Below are 18,432 nucleotides of genomic sequence, written 5' to 3'. Positions count from 1 at the left end.
TTGGGACTGATCACAAAACCAAGATGGCCGACAGACAGCCATCTTTAATTTTAGAGATAAAGTTTGTTATCGCTATTTCTCAGAACTTACAGGAGAGATCTTAGGATCTTAGATCATAGGAATTGTTCGTAGTTATGTATATCAGATTTTGGGACTGAAAGGAAACAAAGATGGCTGACAGATGGTCATCATGAATTTTGAGAGTTAAAGTTTATTAGGCGCTATTCCTCAGAAAGCACTAGTAGAACCTTTCTCAAATTTGATACGCAGGTTCCCCTTGGTCTGTAGTTGCGCATGGTTACCTTTGAGACTTATCGGATAAGCAAAATGGTCGACTTGCAGTTTGAAAGCTAACCCTTTCACCCCTATGTAACTTTAGTAGACTCTACCATGCATTGATCTGGATGAGTCCATTATGGTCTGCAGTGGTGAAAGGGTTAAAGATTATTATTGCTAATACTCAGAAAGCACTTGAGAGATAATTCTTTCTCAAACTTGATATGTATGTTAGTCTCCCTGGTCCTTAGTTGTGCCTGTTTTATTTGGAGAGTGATCATAAAAACAAGGTGGACAGAGTAAAAATTCAACTGATCATTTCTCATATTGCAATGATCGGTTCTACTTCCTATACATTAAGTACTGTACTAGTAAATATGTGCAACAACAAAGACACCTTGGTTGTCTTTTACGAACAGTAGTATAAAGGTAATAGACCTACATAGATTGTGAGATACATTTCCTGTTTTCATGACTCGATCAAAAAGATAAGAGAAAAGTAGAAAAAAGAAGGCAACTGACATAGACTCAATGACTAAAAAGGAAGAGACTACAAATAATGAAGCTGACTGTTATTTCCAGTGTATAGACTTGACTTTTGATCATGTCATATGGTTTATGCAAATTGTAAGAAAGTTACTTTGAGCATAACTTGATAAGAATACAGGCCCAAGTCTCATTTGATTACTCCTATCTATATATTTCATTCGAATTCGGTAAAATTCAGCAAAAGTATTGCCCAATACTTGGGTCAAAATCTATTATGGAATTTGAATCACTATTTTTTGTATGTCTCCCCTTTAAATGAAGGGAGACATATTGTATTAATACGGGTTCTTCTTCTTCTGGTTCTTCTTATCGCAACTTGTCCGAGCCATGACTTTTAAACCGTTTAAAGATATCTGGATGAAACTTGAGGTGTGCCTGCATCACCCACAGAAGTTGTGCAGTGCACTAGAATTAGGTCATTGTGACCTTCACCTCTAGGTTAAAGGTCAAACAAGTGCAACATTTTCAGTAAATTTTTGTCCGTCTCTTAAATTTTTAATTGTTGAAGATATCTTGATCAAACTTGGAGTATACCTGCATCACCCACAGAAGGTGTGCAGTGCACTAGAATGAGGTCTCGTACCCCACTATATACAGAGATATAGCCCTTTGTTTATATTTAATACCGAAGATTATCCTGGAGCTCACGTTCCATGTTTTTTAACGTACGTTGACCAAACTTACCATATTTATGTGTCTTGGGAAGGCATAATCTCTCAACACTGAATCGGATCACCGTGCCCCACTATATAAAGTGTTGTGGCCCTTTGTTTATTTTTTATTTCAAACTTTGTCCACGGCAAAAGTTTGTCCATAACTTTTAAACCTTTAAAGATGTCTTAATGAAACTTGAAGTTAACCTACATCAACCATAAATGGTGTGCAGTGGATTTTCATTATGTAATTGTGACCTTAACTCTAGGGTCAAAGGTCAAAAAGTCTCATTACTGGAAACATTTAAAGGTATGCACCAAGGTGTATATCTGCATCACACACAGACGATGTACAGTGCACTGTTGTTAGGTTACTGTGACCTTGACCTCAAGGTCAAATGTCAAATAAGTGCAAAGTTTTCAGGAATATCTTTTCTGGGCTGTAACTTTTTAAGGGAAGACATACGTTTTTGTTTACAAAAACAAATTTCTAGTTTATGCTTGTTGCTTAAATATTTATATTAAATATAAATTGTATATCTCTGTACTGTAACACGCTTTAGAGTGGCTTATTCTAGCTAGATAGGCGCTATATCAAGTGTTTTATATTATAATGATTATTATTATTTATATATTTCTTTGTAGGCATCACTTCAGTATACAGTACAGCCAGTGATGGCACCTTCGCAGTGCAATCGAACCTCACCTTCATTCCTACCAGAGACAATAACGGCGGCAACCTTGTCTGCAAATTTGATCACACTCAATATACGGGACGTAGCGTTAATGCTACACAGACACTTTTTGTCCAGTGTACGTGTAATTCCTTACATAATTGTATCGGCAATATTTTCATAAATTGTGCACAAATTAGACAGAGTGGCAGATATTTTTATAAACCATTGTATCGATACTGAAGCGACAACAACAAAATTGTGCTAACCGCTGTGTATCATAAAAATACACTGTATATATCTATCACAAGATTCGTATGCTGCGAGTTTCATTCATTGATGTATTTTTATTTTTTTTGTATTTTTGTAAAAAAAAAATCAAACATGTATGTGCCTAATCAGTTAATGAAATATTGCAATTTTCTAAGGTACAGTTTAAGTCAAAACAAAATTAAAGGAAGGTAACTGTAAATTAAAAAAAACCTCAGAGGAATTCTCTAGTGCAGTGGTACAGGGATCCTTAAATAAAATTTGCTTTGATGAGGTAAATGCTCTTTACCGTAATTCATTCACCACTGAAAACACATTTGAACTCTCCCAATTCAAAGGTTGGAACAGTTCATTATGAAATTTTGGGGTTAATGAGTTAAACTATATTGGTCAAGCAGATATAGTTGTTTTACTACTCAGGAAAAGGTCAAAGGTCATAAATAATGGCTTAAAGATGAAATATGTATAAAAAAAAATAGAGTGAAAAATTAGAAAAAATATAAACATGTACTTAATGTATTACTGTAAAAAGGAAAATAACAACAATATTTAAGATTTAATTTTAAAAATTTAAGAAAAATGATTTAAAAGTATAAATTCATGAAATAAAATACTGCAAAATTATGGGAAATCTATTAGACAGGACTATTTCTGGTATAACCCCTATTTCCTTTCCATTTCTATTCTGTAAATGTTACCCTATAAAAAATGATTAATATAAAATTACTCCTGGATCTTCAATCCTGGTACTATATGTGTTTTACTTTATAACTAAATTGTGAGACTAACATTATATATGTAGTTTGTTTATTTCCATGTGAAATTAAATTTCAAATATCAAGAAATATAAAACTAAAACAAAAGAAAGGTTGGAATTATTCATACAGTGTGTTTATATTGAATCAATGTTAGTCCAGATTTATTTTCAAACCATTCTAGATTTGAAATTGAAATGTTTTATATCAAACACAAGATCTACGAGTCTATCATTCGTGATTGTATTTGGTGTCTGCCTAACAACAACTCTAAAAAAAAAAATAAAAAAAAAATGTTTGATATTTTCAATTACCATATCATTTGTAACACTTATGGAATCAATTTAACCCAGAATTTTACATTGCATGGTATTTTCAAATGAAATATTGGATATATCTAGCTTATACACTATATTTTCATCCTGCAATAAGCCCCCGAGGGTAGGTGGGTCCGGCAGACAATTTCTGGCTCAAAGTAGGGGATTTATCTTATTACAGGACCATTAAGTAGCATCTATTGATAGATTTACTGATCTGAAATATATATGGGTGGGCTTATTAACAGACATGGGCTTATTCTGGGAAAAATATTGTGTTAGATATATTTCAATACAATGATATGAACGACTTATCAATAATCTAAAAAATATTGGTTATGGTGGAGTTTGTGTATCGTTGAAATACAACTGAACGATTTTATGCAAATTACAGATAATATTTTCAAGGCAATCTCTTAACTAGCATAATTTATCAATACAAAAATCTTTCATTTTTTAGTCAAAGTGATATTTCCCAACTCATCTAATGAAAATACATTAACAAATTTCTTATTTTCCCTTCATCCTTTATTTGGTTTTTTTCATATAAAGCCAGATCTTGTTATAATGCCAAACGTTCGACAGGCAAGTGATGACCTTAAATCAAATTTTGTTTATTACTGTAGTCCATCAAATTTAATTTCATTTTTTTTCTCTCTGTAAGTAATTGAAGTCAAAATGTATATAAAACAAATGAATATTTTAATAATTCATATAATGATTTAAAAAAGACAGAACAATAATTTTAGATTTTAATATTTAATTGTAATAAAACATGTTTTTTTTTTCTTATTCATTCCTGCCAAGTTACCTGCATTTGTGCAGGTCTACCTGCAAAATGACCTCCATGACCTGCACAGATTTTGGTATATTATAAAATGTCCTGCATTTTCACTGATTCTTTTGACATTGAACATGTTAGAATTTATCGCATGTTTAAAACTATAAATATATTCAAGTATCCCTTAAAAAAGACAAAATAGTATATTAAAATGGAAATTCTGACAAGTTTAAATGGCATACAACTGATTTTGATGACTTTGAAAAGTATATGCACTGAAATGGCCTGCAATTAGCAGACTTGACCTCCATTTTGACCTCTATGATCCCCATTTCATTGTTTAGAGCTTGGCAGAGATGTCTTTGTGCAGGGTTAGGCTTCCATCAGCGAATAGTTTTTTTTATTTGTTTTAGTAAATGTTTATTTTTATTACAGTTTCGCCTGATGAGCCAATTATCTCTGGCTTTAATCCGGAGGTAACAGAAAACACCCCACAATCTCTACTTTGCACTGTCAACAGTGGAAATCCGAGACCAACAGTCCGATGGTTTAAAAACAACAACCTGATAATGGGCACTGAGGTTAAAATATCAACCAACACACAAGGACACTACGTCACGACCAATCGATTAAACTTTACTGCGTCACTTCAGGACGATAGCTCGGCAACGTATACTTGTCACTTTCAACACGTGGTCCGAAACTCAACATCAAATGTGACGTTTGGGCAAATAAAGGGTAGGGCAGGCAGTCTTTGTTTGTTGTGCTGAATTTTGTTTAGAAATATAGAAAATGTGTAAAAACCCACCTGGTAACAGGATAGATATTATTTTAGAACCGTTACTCTATCCCTACATAGATTGTGTTAGATTTGTATTGAGTTAAACTAACATAGTTTGAATAGCATTTACTTTAACTGAACTGTTACTGTTAGGATAATGCAGATTTTCATAAATTGCTTCTTAATAAATTTATGATACAATCAGTGTCCAACTGGCTGAAAGAGGCCTCGCATGTTCTTTCTTTATAGACATTTTGTCAATAAATTCCAAAATACAAAATGTTTATAAGGATGTAATTTTGAAAAGGTTTTTAAAGTCAAAGGTGGTATTTTTTTTCAAACTGAAATTATAATATGTTTTGTTGAAATTCATCGTAACAGGAGTTAACTGTAACCAATGTTGAAGATTGAGAATAATATTAGTTGACTAATTTGTTTGGTTTCAGAATAAGTGGCAGTTATTTATAGTGTTTATCTAGCTGGAGGTTATTCATTTTCAAATTTTCCTTTTTGTGAGTTGAAAATTAATGTTCGAAAGTTAGATTAACATCCCAAACAAGGTCCACAATTTGCGGAATTTCTTTCTACCACAATTTGTTGAGACATTGTCGAGCGATCATCGTTTACAAACGATAAATCAGGCCATTCACCAATTTGTTTGAGGTGAAAAGTTTGGTAATTAATATTCAAAAACCACAGCTATGTTTTAAGCTCTACACCCAGATTTTATTTCAGAATAGTCTGGTTTATTTTCGACTTTAATCAGTTTTGAGTTTTTTAAAAGTTTACCACTCAAACTAAAATTTAAGCTTCCATTATTTTACCGCACTGCAGATTAATATCCTGTAGCGGAGAAGTTCAAAAGATAAACGGTGTCTTCAAACCATGGTATTGGATGGTTCAGCATCTTATTCACTCAAAGTCACGGAAATTATTGATCACCAAATGATTGAATAATAAATTATATTTGGCCAACACCTATAATCTTGAAATTGCAGATTCATAACTATATGAATCCATGGTTTTTTTGTGAATGAAATAAATAAAGAACATTTCTAGTTATGAAATTTGTATGTTTTGCAAATATCAATCAGAGGTCACATTTGAGTTGATATTTGACTAATATTAAGTACCTTTACCTATTTACTGTATTAACGCTTGCTTCGATCCTAACCTAGATTTTTACGTTTTCATAAAAATATGTTTTTGTATTTTACTGCTGACCTAGATTTTATCTAAAGTTATCACATTTACATTATTAGTTTGTTCTATTTATTAACTCTTGAATCTTTTATTAAATTTGATAATTACAAAATAAATGAAACAGGAGTTCATGTTATAAAGGCGTGTCTATGAACCTCGATCTTCAATGTTACACCTGTGCTGCCTTGCGAAGGGTCCTGTACCTTTGTATACCTTACTATGATATTCTATCCTAATATATACCACCAGTATTAGCATAAGATTTTACATGACATAGTAAAAATGTCTGACTTCAACCTACTTTTATATTTTTTTATGCATATAATTTGCTTGAAATTTGAAAACATAAAGCTCTTTTCTAGACAATGATATTAAATGTTCATTGTTTACATTTTGTTTAAATGCACTGTTATTATTATTTTTCTAGCCCCACCTTCAAACATTTTCTTGACATTACCTACTGAGACGTTGACAGCTTCTCAGCCTCGGATATCGTAAGTCTTAGTTCTTATACATCATTGACAGCTCTCACTGAAACACGATCAGCTTCTCAGCCATGAATATCAAAAGTCGTCACTCTGTTAGAACAATGACATCTCTCACTGAATCACCCACAACTTCGCAGCCACAGAGATCGTAAGTCGTAACTCTGTTAGAACAATGACATCCCTCACTGAATCACCCACAACCTCTCAGCCACAGATATCGTAAGTCGTAACTCGGTTAGAACAATGACATCCCTCACTGAATCACCCACAACTTTTCAGCCACAGATATCATCAGTCGTAACTCTGTTAGAACAATGACATCTCTCACTGGATCACCCACAACTTCTCAGCCACAGATATTGTAAGACGTAATTCTGTTAGAACACTGACATCTTGTTAGAACAATGACATCTCTCACTGAATCACCAACAACTTGTCAGCCACAGATATCCTAACTCGTAATTCTGTTAGAACAATGACATCTCTCACTGAATCACACACAACTTCTCAGCCACAGATATCGTAAGTCGTAACTCTGTTATAACAATGACATCTCTCACTGAATCACCCACAACTTCTCAGCCACAGATATTGTAAGTCATAATTCTGCTAGAACAATGACATCTCTCACTGAATCACCCACAACTTCTCAGCCACAGATATTGTAAGACGTAATTCTGTTAGAACACTGACATCTCTCACTGAATCACCCACAACTTGTCAGCCACAGATATCGTAAGTCGTAATTCCATTAGAACAGAAAGTAAAGAGCCCCAGTAGTCCAGTGGTAGGACGCTAGACTTGTGACCGAAGGGTTCCCGGTTCGAGTGTTGTATCTATGAACAAGGTACTTTTCTCCGCTTGTTCCAGTCTACTAAGTTGTTGATGAGTACGTGGTTGGGCAGTGGTCTATAGAATTGTAGAATGCTAGCTGTGAGCGCCGAAATGGCAGCGCTGGCTGTATGCTCCCCAGGGAGTTGAGAAAGATATTGGGTGGTTGCAAAGGCCCTATAACCACGGATAATAGTTTGTGAACCGCTTTGAGACGACCTAAGAACTAGGTTGTGATAAAGTGGTATACAAGAACCTCAAACTATTATTATTATTATAGAAGATTCCTTTATAGATGTTGTCTCTTATAGATTAGTATTGCTTAACAGGAAAGGTTTCTTATAGGACAGAATTGCTCTTCAACTGTACCTTGTTCTGTAAAATTTAAAATATTAAAATGACCAAATTTACTGATGGGTCATTTTTTTGTCTTTATGCAGTGATACATTTTATGCTAATTTTCTGTCATGAAAATATTTGCTACACTTTAAATTTAACTGTGTTATTTTCAGAAATTATCCAAATTTAATCGCTGGGAAAGTTTACGAGTGGAATGGTACAGTTGGACGTGCACAGCCCGCACCAAGTCTAGCCTGGAGGCGCGGGAACATTTACCTGAACAGCCATACGTCTGATACAACTGATAATGTTGATGAAACGGTCAGAACTGTGTCGACACTGCGCTACGCTCCGACTGTTGCTGACAATGATATTGATTTGACATTTGAAGTATTTCATCTTGCAACATCTCAACAAACTTCTTCTCACACCACCAAGTTAATTATTCATGGTAAGTATATAGAGTTGAATCCATATGATTTTTTGCTGTTTAATGTCATACTGTTTAATATCACATTCTGGTTAATATCATTATTTATTATTTTATATCAATTTGAGATATTGTATTAGATATACAAATGTAGTTTGTGTTATATCATGCTGTTTCACATTTATACTCCTCTTAATACTATGAACCAGTGCCAGATAGCAAAAAAATCCAGTTCAAAATTCTTATGTCCTTTTTTAAATTAAATATACCTAGTTTGCTGTTTATTATGCTATTTGACATTTACTTCTCTTTATATCATGTTTTAGTGCCAGATACCAAAAATGTATATGGTCCAAAACTTAAATGTCTTAAATTAGATATTGTTTGTTTTATATCATGCTATTTGACATTTTCTCCTCTTCATGTCATGTTTTTTTATTGGTACATTCAAAAAATATATCCAGTCCAAAACTTAAATGTCCAGTTTTAAATTAAATATAATTTGCTTTATATCATGCTATTTGACATTAAGTCCTCTTTATATCATATTTGATTGCCAGATACCAAAAATATCCTAAATGGTTTAGCGTCATGACAACTACTTCAATAAGGCATTTTTAGTTCACCTGGTCCGAAGGACCATGGTGAGCTTATGCAATACTGCAGCGTCCGTTGTCTGTCCGTCGTCAATCAGTCCGTCATCCCTTCGTCAACTTTTCCTTTAAAACACTTCTAGTCCTTAACAGCCCAGTAGATTTTTACTAAATTTGGTCTGGAGCATCCTTAGGCCAAGAAGACTCAATTTTGTATAAACGGTGGGTGTGGCCCCCCTGGGGGCAGCGGGGCGGGGCCCAATAGGGGAAATAGAGGTTAACCTTTAAGATCCTTCTTCTACCATAGGGATAAAGGGATTTCATTTCAAATTGGTCTAGAGCATCCTTGGGCAAAAGGGACTCAATTTTGTATGGACAGTGATTGTGGCTCCCTTGGGGCAGAAGGGGCCCAATAAGGGAAACATAGCAAATTCTTCAAAGTCCTTCTCCTTCTGTAGGAATGACAGGATTTTGTCCAAATTTGAACAGTAGCACCCTATGGGGAAGGCAAATCAATTTTGTATAAATGGTGAGTCTGAGGCCTGAGGGATTGGGCCCAATAGGGGTAATTTAGCAAAGTCTTTAAAATTCTTCTTCTTCTGTAGGAATGAAAGGATTTTGTCCATATTTGGTCTAAAGCATGCTTTGGTGAAGGAGACTTAATTTTGTATAATAGGCGGGTCTGACCTCCCTGGGGGCAGATGGGCGGGGCCCAATAAGGGATATAGAGGAATGGCTTTAATATCCTTCTTCTTCTGTTGGGATGAAGGTATTTTGACCAAATTTGAACAGTTAAGTATCTATGTGGAAGGGAAATCAATTTTGTATAATTGGGCGGTTTGAACACCCTTGGGGCAGAGGGGCAGGGCCAAATAAGGAAAATAGAAAAATAGCTTTAAAATCCTTCTTCTTCTGTAGGAATGACAGGATTTTGTCCATATTTGGTCTAAAGTGCCTCTTGTTTACTGAACTTTTATGAAAAATAATCATCAAGATAAAATATACAATCTATAATCAACAGCAGTGTTCTAAGTAAAACTTGAGCATGGTCAGCTGAACAGCATTCAAACCCTAGCCCTAAAACTGATACTGATACTGTATTCCATTCTCTTTCCAATTGAGCTGCTGATCAGGGTCAACAGAAGTACTTTTGCCCATGGCCAATAGGGGAAACATAGCAAATTATTCTTTGAAATCCTTCTTCTTCTGTAGGAATGAAAGGATTTGTTCCATATTTGGTCTTAAGCATCCTTGGGTGAAGGGGAACCAATTTTGTATGAAACTTGGGTCTGGCCCCCCAGGGGCCCTAAGGGCGGGGCCCAATAGGGGAAACATAGCAATTTATTCTTTAAAATCCTTCCTCTACCATAGGGATTAAGGTATTTATCCTAATTTAGTTTTGAGCATCCGTGGGCCAAGGGGACTCAATTTTGTATAAATTGTGGGTCTGGCCCCCGTGTGGAAATATAGCAAATTCTTTAAGATCCTTCTTCTAATTTGCGCGACAGTTATATCTAAAATTAAATAAAGGGGAGGTTACTGTGTTAACGAGCAAACACAGTGTAATCTCAAGTGCTTTGCCTGCAGAGGGATACTTGGATCCTTAAATTTGTGAATTCTCAATAAAAATTGAAAATTTCAATGTGTTTATTCCTCAGGCTAAAAATGTAAACAAATTTCAATGTGTGTATTCCTCAGGTCCACCCGTGGTTATTATCTCGCCCGATTCAGTGGACATCATAGTAGACAGCAGTCACACAGCGCAGTGTAACGTGACGTCGTCGTTGAATTCATACACTGTGAAGTGGTTCAAGGGAGTCTCGGAAATATCCAGCAATGATAAGTACTCATTGATTGGGAATAACTTGGTCATCTTAAGTGTCCAGTTTGCTGATGAGGGAGAGTACAGGTGTTTGGCTACGAATGCTGCCGGAGATTCAGCCAAGAGCAATGCTGTTACAGTCAGTGCCATCTGTAAGTATACAATTATTTCATGGCTATTTGGGGAACAGTCAAAAATATCGGCCGTCAGGCAAACAGTTCCACAGGGTTTCCTCCTACCGAGGGATGGTAGTTTTGACTGTTCCCCGAATGGCATTGAAACAATTGTTTTATTGCCAAATTAATGCTACATGTATCAGTGCTTCGTCAGCATAAACATCACTGAGTCGGGGTCACCGAAACGCTTGAATGGGGTTCTTGATGGGGTATTTCTGTTCATCAAATTTGCGCAGGGTAACAGTTAATTGGCTCTAACAAGAAAAACAGTCTTGACTGTTTCATCGATACAGCTGAAATTGGACAAAAAGCCAGAAACAGTCAAAAATGACTTGATATAATTTATTTAGACCATTGGGTAATAATACTAACTGTATATCGGGAATAATTTTGCTGTGATTAAATTTTCACCTTTTTTGCCCTCCGTTATGAGGGCAAATTTATCATTACAGCAAACATTTGTAAACAGCATGGTAAAAAAAAAACATTTTTCCGTCGATGGGCAAAAAAATATTCTACTAGGCGAAAGTTTTCCCTTATACAGTATATGCTTCTGTCATTGTAAGATTACATAGAGGATATCTGATATTTTTAAAGTACCAGCGAAAATATTGGAATATTCTCTGAATGAGTGAATAAATAATATGGTATTCAATGACAAAACTATTGTATTTTTTATTTCATTACATTCTTTAAATGTAACACATTAATAGGAAAGTTAATCCCCTGCAGGTTTTAAGTGTGATGACAGGTGACCATCCAGGTCCCTTGGTCTCTTGTCTTGGTATAGATAAGTCCTTCTGAATGAGATTTCCCCTATTATTAAAAGAAAGTGAAGAATTGAATAAGTAACTTACATTTGTACATCGGTCACCCATCCAGCTTTTGATCACACTCGACACTGAACCAGTGAGCGGGTCCCCGGGTTATACCGCATCGCTGGAAAAGCTAGCTTACCAGTAAGGCAGTATTTCATAGCTGTTACACTTACAAAGAAAAGAATATGCAAAAAATAGTCTGTCTTGTCAGCATAATAAAATACATTATGGGACGTGATGGGTATTGTAAAAAGATAACTGAAATAAACAAAACCGTCATGGCCGCCCAGGGCCAAGGTGGCCAAGTGGTTAAGGTGTCTGACACTCTGCTACCACTAGCCCTTCACCACTGGCTCGGGTGTCCGAGACCTACGTAGGGCAGTCACCAGGTACTGGCTGTAGGTCGGTGGGTTTTTCTGGGAACTCTGGGAACTCTGGCCTACCGAAAGCTCTTAATATAAACTTTATGTATTTTACAACAAGTAATTTCAACAATCTATATTAATCACTCTTGTTGGCCCAGATGTTAGTGCGTGGGTTCTTAATATACCTCGTGAAGGAGGCAGTGTTAGCCAGGTGAACGGTTGTCATGATGCAGGTTGCCTCAATATTTGTTTTGCTGTTTTCAGTAATAGTAAGGGTTCTCCTATCATTTCCATATGAAGATTGTGATGGTGCAGCTTAAAATAAATAAAAATAAAATAATATCTGTTTGTTTTTTAATGCGGGAGTTTCTGGAGTTCCCGGTGAAAACCCACATGGTCAGGCAGGTAACCCTAAACCTTTTCACATCCGATTGAGGAATCGAACCACAGTCGTCAGGGTGATAAAATCTCTTGGTATCTTGACATCTTAAATGGCTGACTGGTTATAATACCTGTACCAAATGTGATTTATACACAGATTTTTTCACAACCTTGAAATGATTTAAATATCGATCATCCTCTTTGATCTATCTATTTTTCAGCCGGGGCTGGTGAACCTGCCATCACTGGGTTTGTATCAAGCCCAAAAGAAGGCGACGTCTTGCAACTACTATGTACTTCAGTTGGAGGAGTGCCCACACCGTCGGTCATCTGGAAGAAGAATAACGTCGTTCAAGACGACACGGACTCGTCATCTACAATTGGTGGTGTGACCACTACAATAAATTTGTGGATATACACCGTGTCCTTCGCTGACCGCGGGGCCTCCTTGACCTGTCTGGCTACCAACAGTGTCGCAAACAAAACCAGAACTAAAACCTTCGATGATGTATATAGTATGTATTATGGCTTAGAATACACTTATTACTGGCTAGGGGCGGATCCAGAATTTGTTCAGGGGGGGATGTCACCATTCCAGATGTTAACTCATTCACCCCTGAAGTTTCATAATGAACTATCCCATCCTTTGAATTGGTAGAGTTTAAATGTGTCTTCAGGGGTGAATGAGTTAAGTTAATTCTGCGATGCCTGTGGTCTGAACCATGTCATGTTGCATTAAATAAAATAAGATTCTGTACCAGTTTTCAAGGGTCCCTTCTTAAGGGGGTGGGGGGTCTGTGGCAGTGTAATGCACAACTAGCATCATTAGTCAAGAAATACTCCATTCAGGGGTAAGCTTGTTACCATTCTATAAACCATAAAATATTGACGTGCACATCAGGTCCTAAGGACACAGAGCACACATTAAACAGAGCTGGGAGATGTCACACGATCAATGCAGTATATGTATGCTTTTATTTGTTTAAGTCAAGGGCAGGGGGGGGGTCACGTGCGCTGGTGACACCCCCTTGGATCCGCCTCTGCTGGCTGTCAAAAGCTCACACACTAAAACGTTTCGATGTGATGAGAGCTCCCTCCGATCATACATATTGATCCCCCCTCAATCATGTGGAGGCAGACATCTCTTATGAAGGACAGATATTTGTCATGGTGAACAAATAAAGGTTTTGTGCGGGCAGATATGATTTATGTGGGGCAGATATGACTGAGGTGAGGGCAGATATGATCTATGTGAGGGCAGATATGACTGAGTTGAGGGCAGATATGATTTATGTGAGGGCAGATATGACTGAGGTGAGGACAGATATGATTGAGGTGAGGACAGGCATCTTTCATGAAGAACAGATATTTTTCCTGAGGGAAGATAAGGTTTGTGTGGGGCAGATATCTTTTATGAAGGACAGATATGGTTTATGTGGGGCAGATATCTTTTATGAAGGACAGATATGGTTTATGTGAGGGCAGATATCTTTTATGAAGGACAGATATGGTTTATGTGAGAGCAAATATTTTTTTAATGAATAGTAGATACCTTTCACGAAGAACAAATATTTTTCCTGAGGGACTAATATAGTTTATTTGCAGGCAGATATGGCTTATGTGGGTCAGATATCTTTTATGAAAATCAGATATGTCTTATGTAATGAAGATATCTCATTAAATTTGGCATAAAATTGTTAAGGTAAACACTGATACATTGTATTGGTGTTATTTTTTAGGCTAAAGCAAATTTGAAATACATGTTTTTCCACAAATTTTCACACATTTTTTGCAAGAAATACTTACTTGAAATCTTCTCTTCTGTTATAACTATAATGGATGTCTAATTAATTCAATAACCTTTTGGTCCCACTGGTATCCAGCCACTGTTTTAGTTGACAGATTGGCCCTATACCATGCACAGTGGTGTCAACCTGTTAAACCTCCAATGAGGGAGAAAGTGGGTGAAATGTGACTGAAACTGCTTTCCTGAATTCATCTTTCCCTTTATATGTATCAAAAAGCATTTGTTTGGTTCAGACACACCTGTTATGAGAACACACACCCTGCAGTAACTAGGAGATCATTTGGTTCAGACACACCTGTTATGAGAACACACACCCTGCAGTAACTAGGAGATCATTTGGTTCAGACACACCTGTTATGAGAACACACACCCTGCAGTAACTAGGAGATCATTTGGTTCAGACACACCTGTTATGATCATTATACACACCCTGCAGTAACTAGGAGATCATTTGATTCAGACACACCTCTTATGATTATTACACACACCCTGCAGTAACTAGGAGATCATTTGATTCAGAAACACCTGTTATGATCATTACACACACCCTGCAGTACCTAGGAGATCATTTGATCACAGGATGTAGATTTTGAGTTTGTGTGAGTTTGGACTTGAATGAGGGAGTATCGAAATTGGTAATTTTTTGTCATTATGAGGGAGTCTTCCACCTAATGAGGGACGGTTGACAGCTATGCAACGTACAAAACGATCTATACAGCAGTCCCACCATATCACCACTTTTGTCTGTTAACAAAGATGGCTGGACTAGGTTGACCCTCCTGTGAATAGATAGACTATGTTCACTCTCTTGTGATATATTAAATGGTGTATAATGACAATGTTTTTTTTGGTAATTTTCAGTCCCACCCATTAATGGAGCAAGTTCAATACAGGGTTTAACCACAACATTGGCAGGTAGCACATATAACTACACCCTCAACTTTGCGAGAGTCCATCCTGCCCCTGGAGTCTTGTGGTCGGTGGGAGGAAGGCTGTTGCAAGCCAATGTGCCGCCAATCTCGGCAGTAGTAACCACCGGAGGATTTCTCAATGCGACGGCTAGCATCACTATTTTACAATTAGCAGAAGACAATCTTGAAATGCTTAAGGCTTCTGTTAGCCATCCTGAAACGAGCACAACTTTTGATGTGGTGACTACTCTCACTGTGAAATGTAAGTATAATAGATCATTCCCAAAAGTTCTTATATTATCTGATAACAAAATATTTACATTTCCTTAGATAATTTAAACCTGACCTACGAAAAATGATGTCCAATAACAGCACAAACCATTACCCCAGTACACATGAATGTGATCCAATCGAAAACTGTTCAGCTCTTTTCTGTCAAACTGAGTTCTTCCATGTCAATATTACAAATATTTAACCCTTTCCCAACTGTTGACCCTAATGGACTCATCCGAATCAATGCATGGTAGAGTCTACTAAAGTGACATAGGGAAGTACATGTGAAAGTGCTCCAATCGAAAACTGTTCAACCCTTTTCGTCAAACTGTGTTCTTCCATGTCATTATTGCAAATAGCTAACCCTTTCCCCACTGTTGACCCTAACGGACTCATCCCAATCAATGCATGGTAGAGTCTACTAAAGTTACATAGGGGTGAAGAGGTTAAATGTTAAATAGGTTTTTGATGACATAGTAAAACTTGCTGTGAAGGTAATTTTGAGGATCATTGATAGTTTGTACTACTGAAAATATAACGGTGGGCATATGACCTTGTAAACCTCTGTCTGTGTGTTGACTTTGTGAATACAATTTCAGATATAACATGGCATGGTGTTCATAAATCTTGATATATACAAACGTTTTGTTGTTAAAAAATCTCAATATATTTCAAATTTTCATTGTCATATTTAACAAAAATAACTGAAATATTACGTAAATATTTTCTTTAATATATAGCTCCTCCTTCGCAACCAAGTATTTCTGGGTTTCCATCAACAAACACAAGCATCAAAGGCACGACTCTTCAATTAGTATGTACCACCAAGGGAGGCTACCCTGTTCCGACACTCCAATGGTACAGAAACAACGCTCTGGTGGGTAACGGCGCCAGCACGGACTTCAGCGTGGAACCCACCGTCACTACGGTTACCTACACTTTGGCAGTAGTTCTGGCAGAAAAAGGTGCGGTGTTTAGGTGCACAGCTAAGAACGAAATCAACGAGCTGAGCAAAGAAGTTGGCCTGAAGGACGTGTATGGTAGGGCTATGGACCAACCAATGCTACAAAAAGTGTTAAATACATGCTGCAAATATGGTTTTTTTTCTCATGGTTTAAAAAAAAATCCTTATAAAAGGTTTACAAACTAAACTTCTTACAAAATAAAAGAGCCATAAATCGAAAAAAATAAGAAAGTAATTAAATCAGAATGTTGGTCATACTTTTTTAGAAGGGTTTTTTAAAACCCTATGTATTGCACATCAGCAAATTAGGTTTTTAAGAAACAAATATTACGATGTTATTTTCCTGAGTATACTGTCCAGGTCACCATGTTTTGAAGTTAACGTTTTTAGACAGTTTTTCGACGCTATATCTTGAAGAAAAAACAAAACATCTGAAGACTGGGCATTAATTTATGGTTTAACTATAAAAACTGCAAATGGTTTTCAAATTAGTAATTCTCGTGAAAAAACCTCATATTGTAGCATTCTATGGTGTGAACATGTATATTATATATATACATAATGTATTACAAATTGACAATTTTTTCCGTTCAAAGCCTAAGCTTGATACTCTTCTATTAACTTAAAAATGAGTGATACTTGTGATTAAGTTTTAAAAATGTTTCTGCAGTCCTGATTTTTAACATAACACATCTTCACATAGAGAGCCTAATTGCTGTATTGTACCTCAAATGAAAATGAGTTACAATTCATTGGAATTTTTCTCATGACGGGTAATCTTTGTTCGTCTGCTTAAGCAAACAAATGTATATGAAAGAAAATTATTTATTAAAATTTCCTTTTTGTCAAAAACATCTTGGTACAGTTAAAGTACATCTTATGAAAATGTGCATGAAGAAAGTAATTTGCGATATTTATTATTTTATCCTGGAGTTATGGCCCTTGAAACTTTTTACTCCAGAAACCTGGTAGGCACAACTTCTCCTTAACTTTTTTGTTGGATTTTATTTGTAACTTTGCATAGTGAAGATACATCAGATGCAGATGTGCATGAAGAAAGGGATTGGCGGTACAATTATATTTCCTAGAATTACAACCCTTGAAACTTTAAATTTATTCTCCAGAAACCCTATAAGTGAAAATGCCCCTTAACTGTTTATTGGCTATTTAAGTTACTTGGCATAGTCAATACTCAATCATATGGTCATGTGCAGGAAGAAAAGAATTTGTGATTCAACTATTTTTTCCTGGAGTTATGGCCCTTGAAACTTTAATTTCTGCTCCAGAAACCTTGTAAGTACAAGCGGGGTTTTATATCATTGTGAGATCGCTCACAGTTTTGCTAGTTATAACAAATGCAGTACTGCTACCGCTACAAAACTTTGTCAACATTTGTATGATTTCAAGACGATATCAAAGAATTCTCATCTTAAGTTAATGTATAGTAGTATCAAGGCTTTTTAAACAATATTATCAACACTGATAAAGACTAAGATTAAATACTCTAAACTGTTGACAGATTGTTCGATAGTAATTTGTCTAATATTTGCTAAAATATCTAGATAATTGTGTGCAGACATTGTATTGTTATCATTTAAAACACTGTTCAGTTGATTTATTTCTGTTTTGTTTTGTTTCAGATACTATACATTTGACTTAATTCTGATATGATTTTGATTTGTATTAATTTGTTATATGAAATTGGTTGTCAGAGAGGTTTTTTATGCTTTCTATATTTGAGGTTTAATTTTGATTTATTACCCTTTGTTCAACTTTAATAATTAACGAAACTCACTCATCTGTTGTTTGCTATCACAAAACCGCTAAGGGTATCTCCAGATATAAATATATAGGTCTGGGCATTTTTGTGACTCTTATCACCCCAATTTTTTCTCATATCTGTACTCGATCCATATTTAATACATGTATAGTAATCATTTTGAACCCCCCCCCCCTATATTGTCTACTTTGACAC

The 18,432-nt window shown here is 35.9% G+C and overlaps 1 protein-coding gene across 7 annotated transcripts in view; it reads left to right on the top strand.

Moving 5' to 3' along the window:
• Positions 1-18,432, top strand: part of LOC110461054 (hemicentin-1-like) — a 100,720-nt gene that overhangs the window by 60,653 nt on the left and 21,635 nt on the right. For all 7 annotated transcript variants that reach the window (XM_021514327.1, XM_021514328.1, XM_021514326.1 and 4 more), the window contains 8 exons: positions 2,124-2,291; positions 4,711-5,013; positions 6,687-6,753; positions 8,091-8,368; positions 10,639-10,914; positions 12,724-13,017; positions 15,171-15,482; positions 16,234-16,533. In XM_021514327.1, the coding sequence (XP_021370002.1) occupies positions 2,124-2,291; positions 4,711-5,013; positions 6,687-6,753; positions 8,091-8,368; positions 10,639-10,914; positions 12,724-13,017; positions 15,171-15,482; positions 16,234-16,533 (1,998 nt within the window). The remainder of the gene's footprint in view (positions 1-2,123; positions 2,292-4,710; positions 5,014-6,686; positions 6,754-8,090; positions 8,369-10,638; positions 10,915-12,723; positions 13,018-15,170; positions 15,483-16,233; positions 16,534-18,432) is intronic.

Source organism: Mizuhopecten yessoensis, unplaced genomic scaffold (genome assembly GCF_002113885.1).
Source record: "Mizuhopecten yessoensis strain PY_sf001 unplaced genomic scaffold, ASM211388v2 scaffold10553, whole genome shotgun sequence".
Lineage (NCBI taxonomy): Eukaryota > Metazoa > Mollusca > Bivalvia > Pectinida > Pectinidae > Mizuhopecten > Mizuhopecten yessoensis.
The sequence above is the reverse complement of the archived record's forward strand: the minus strand, read 5'-3'. Positions and strand labels throughout refer to the sequence as shown.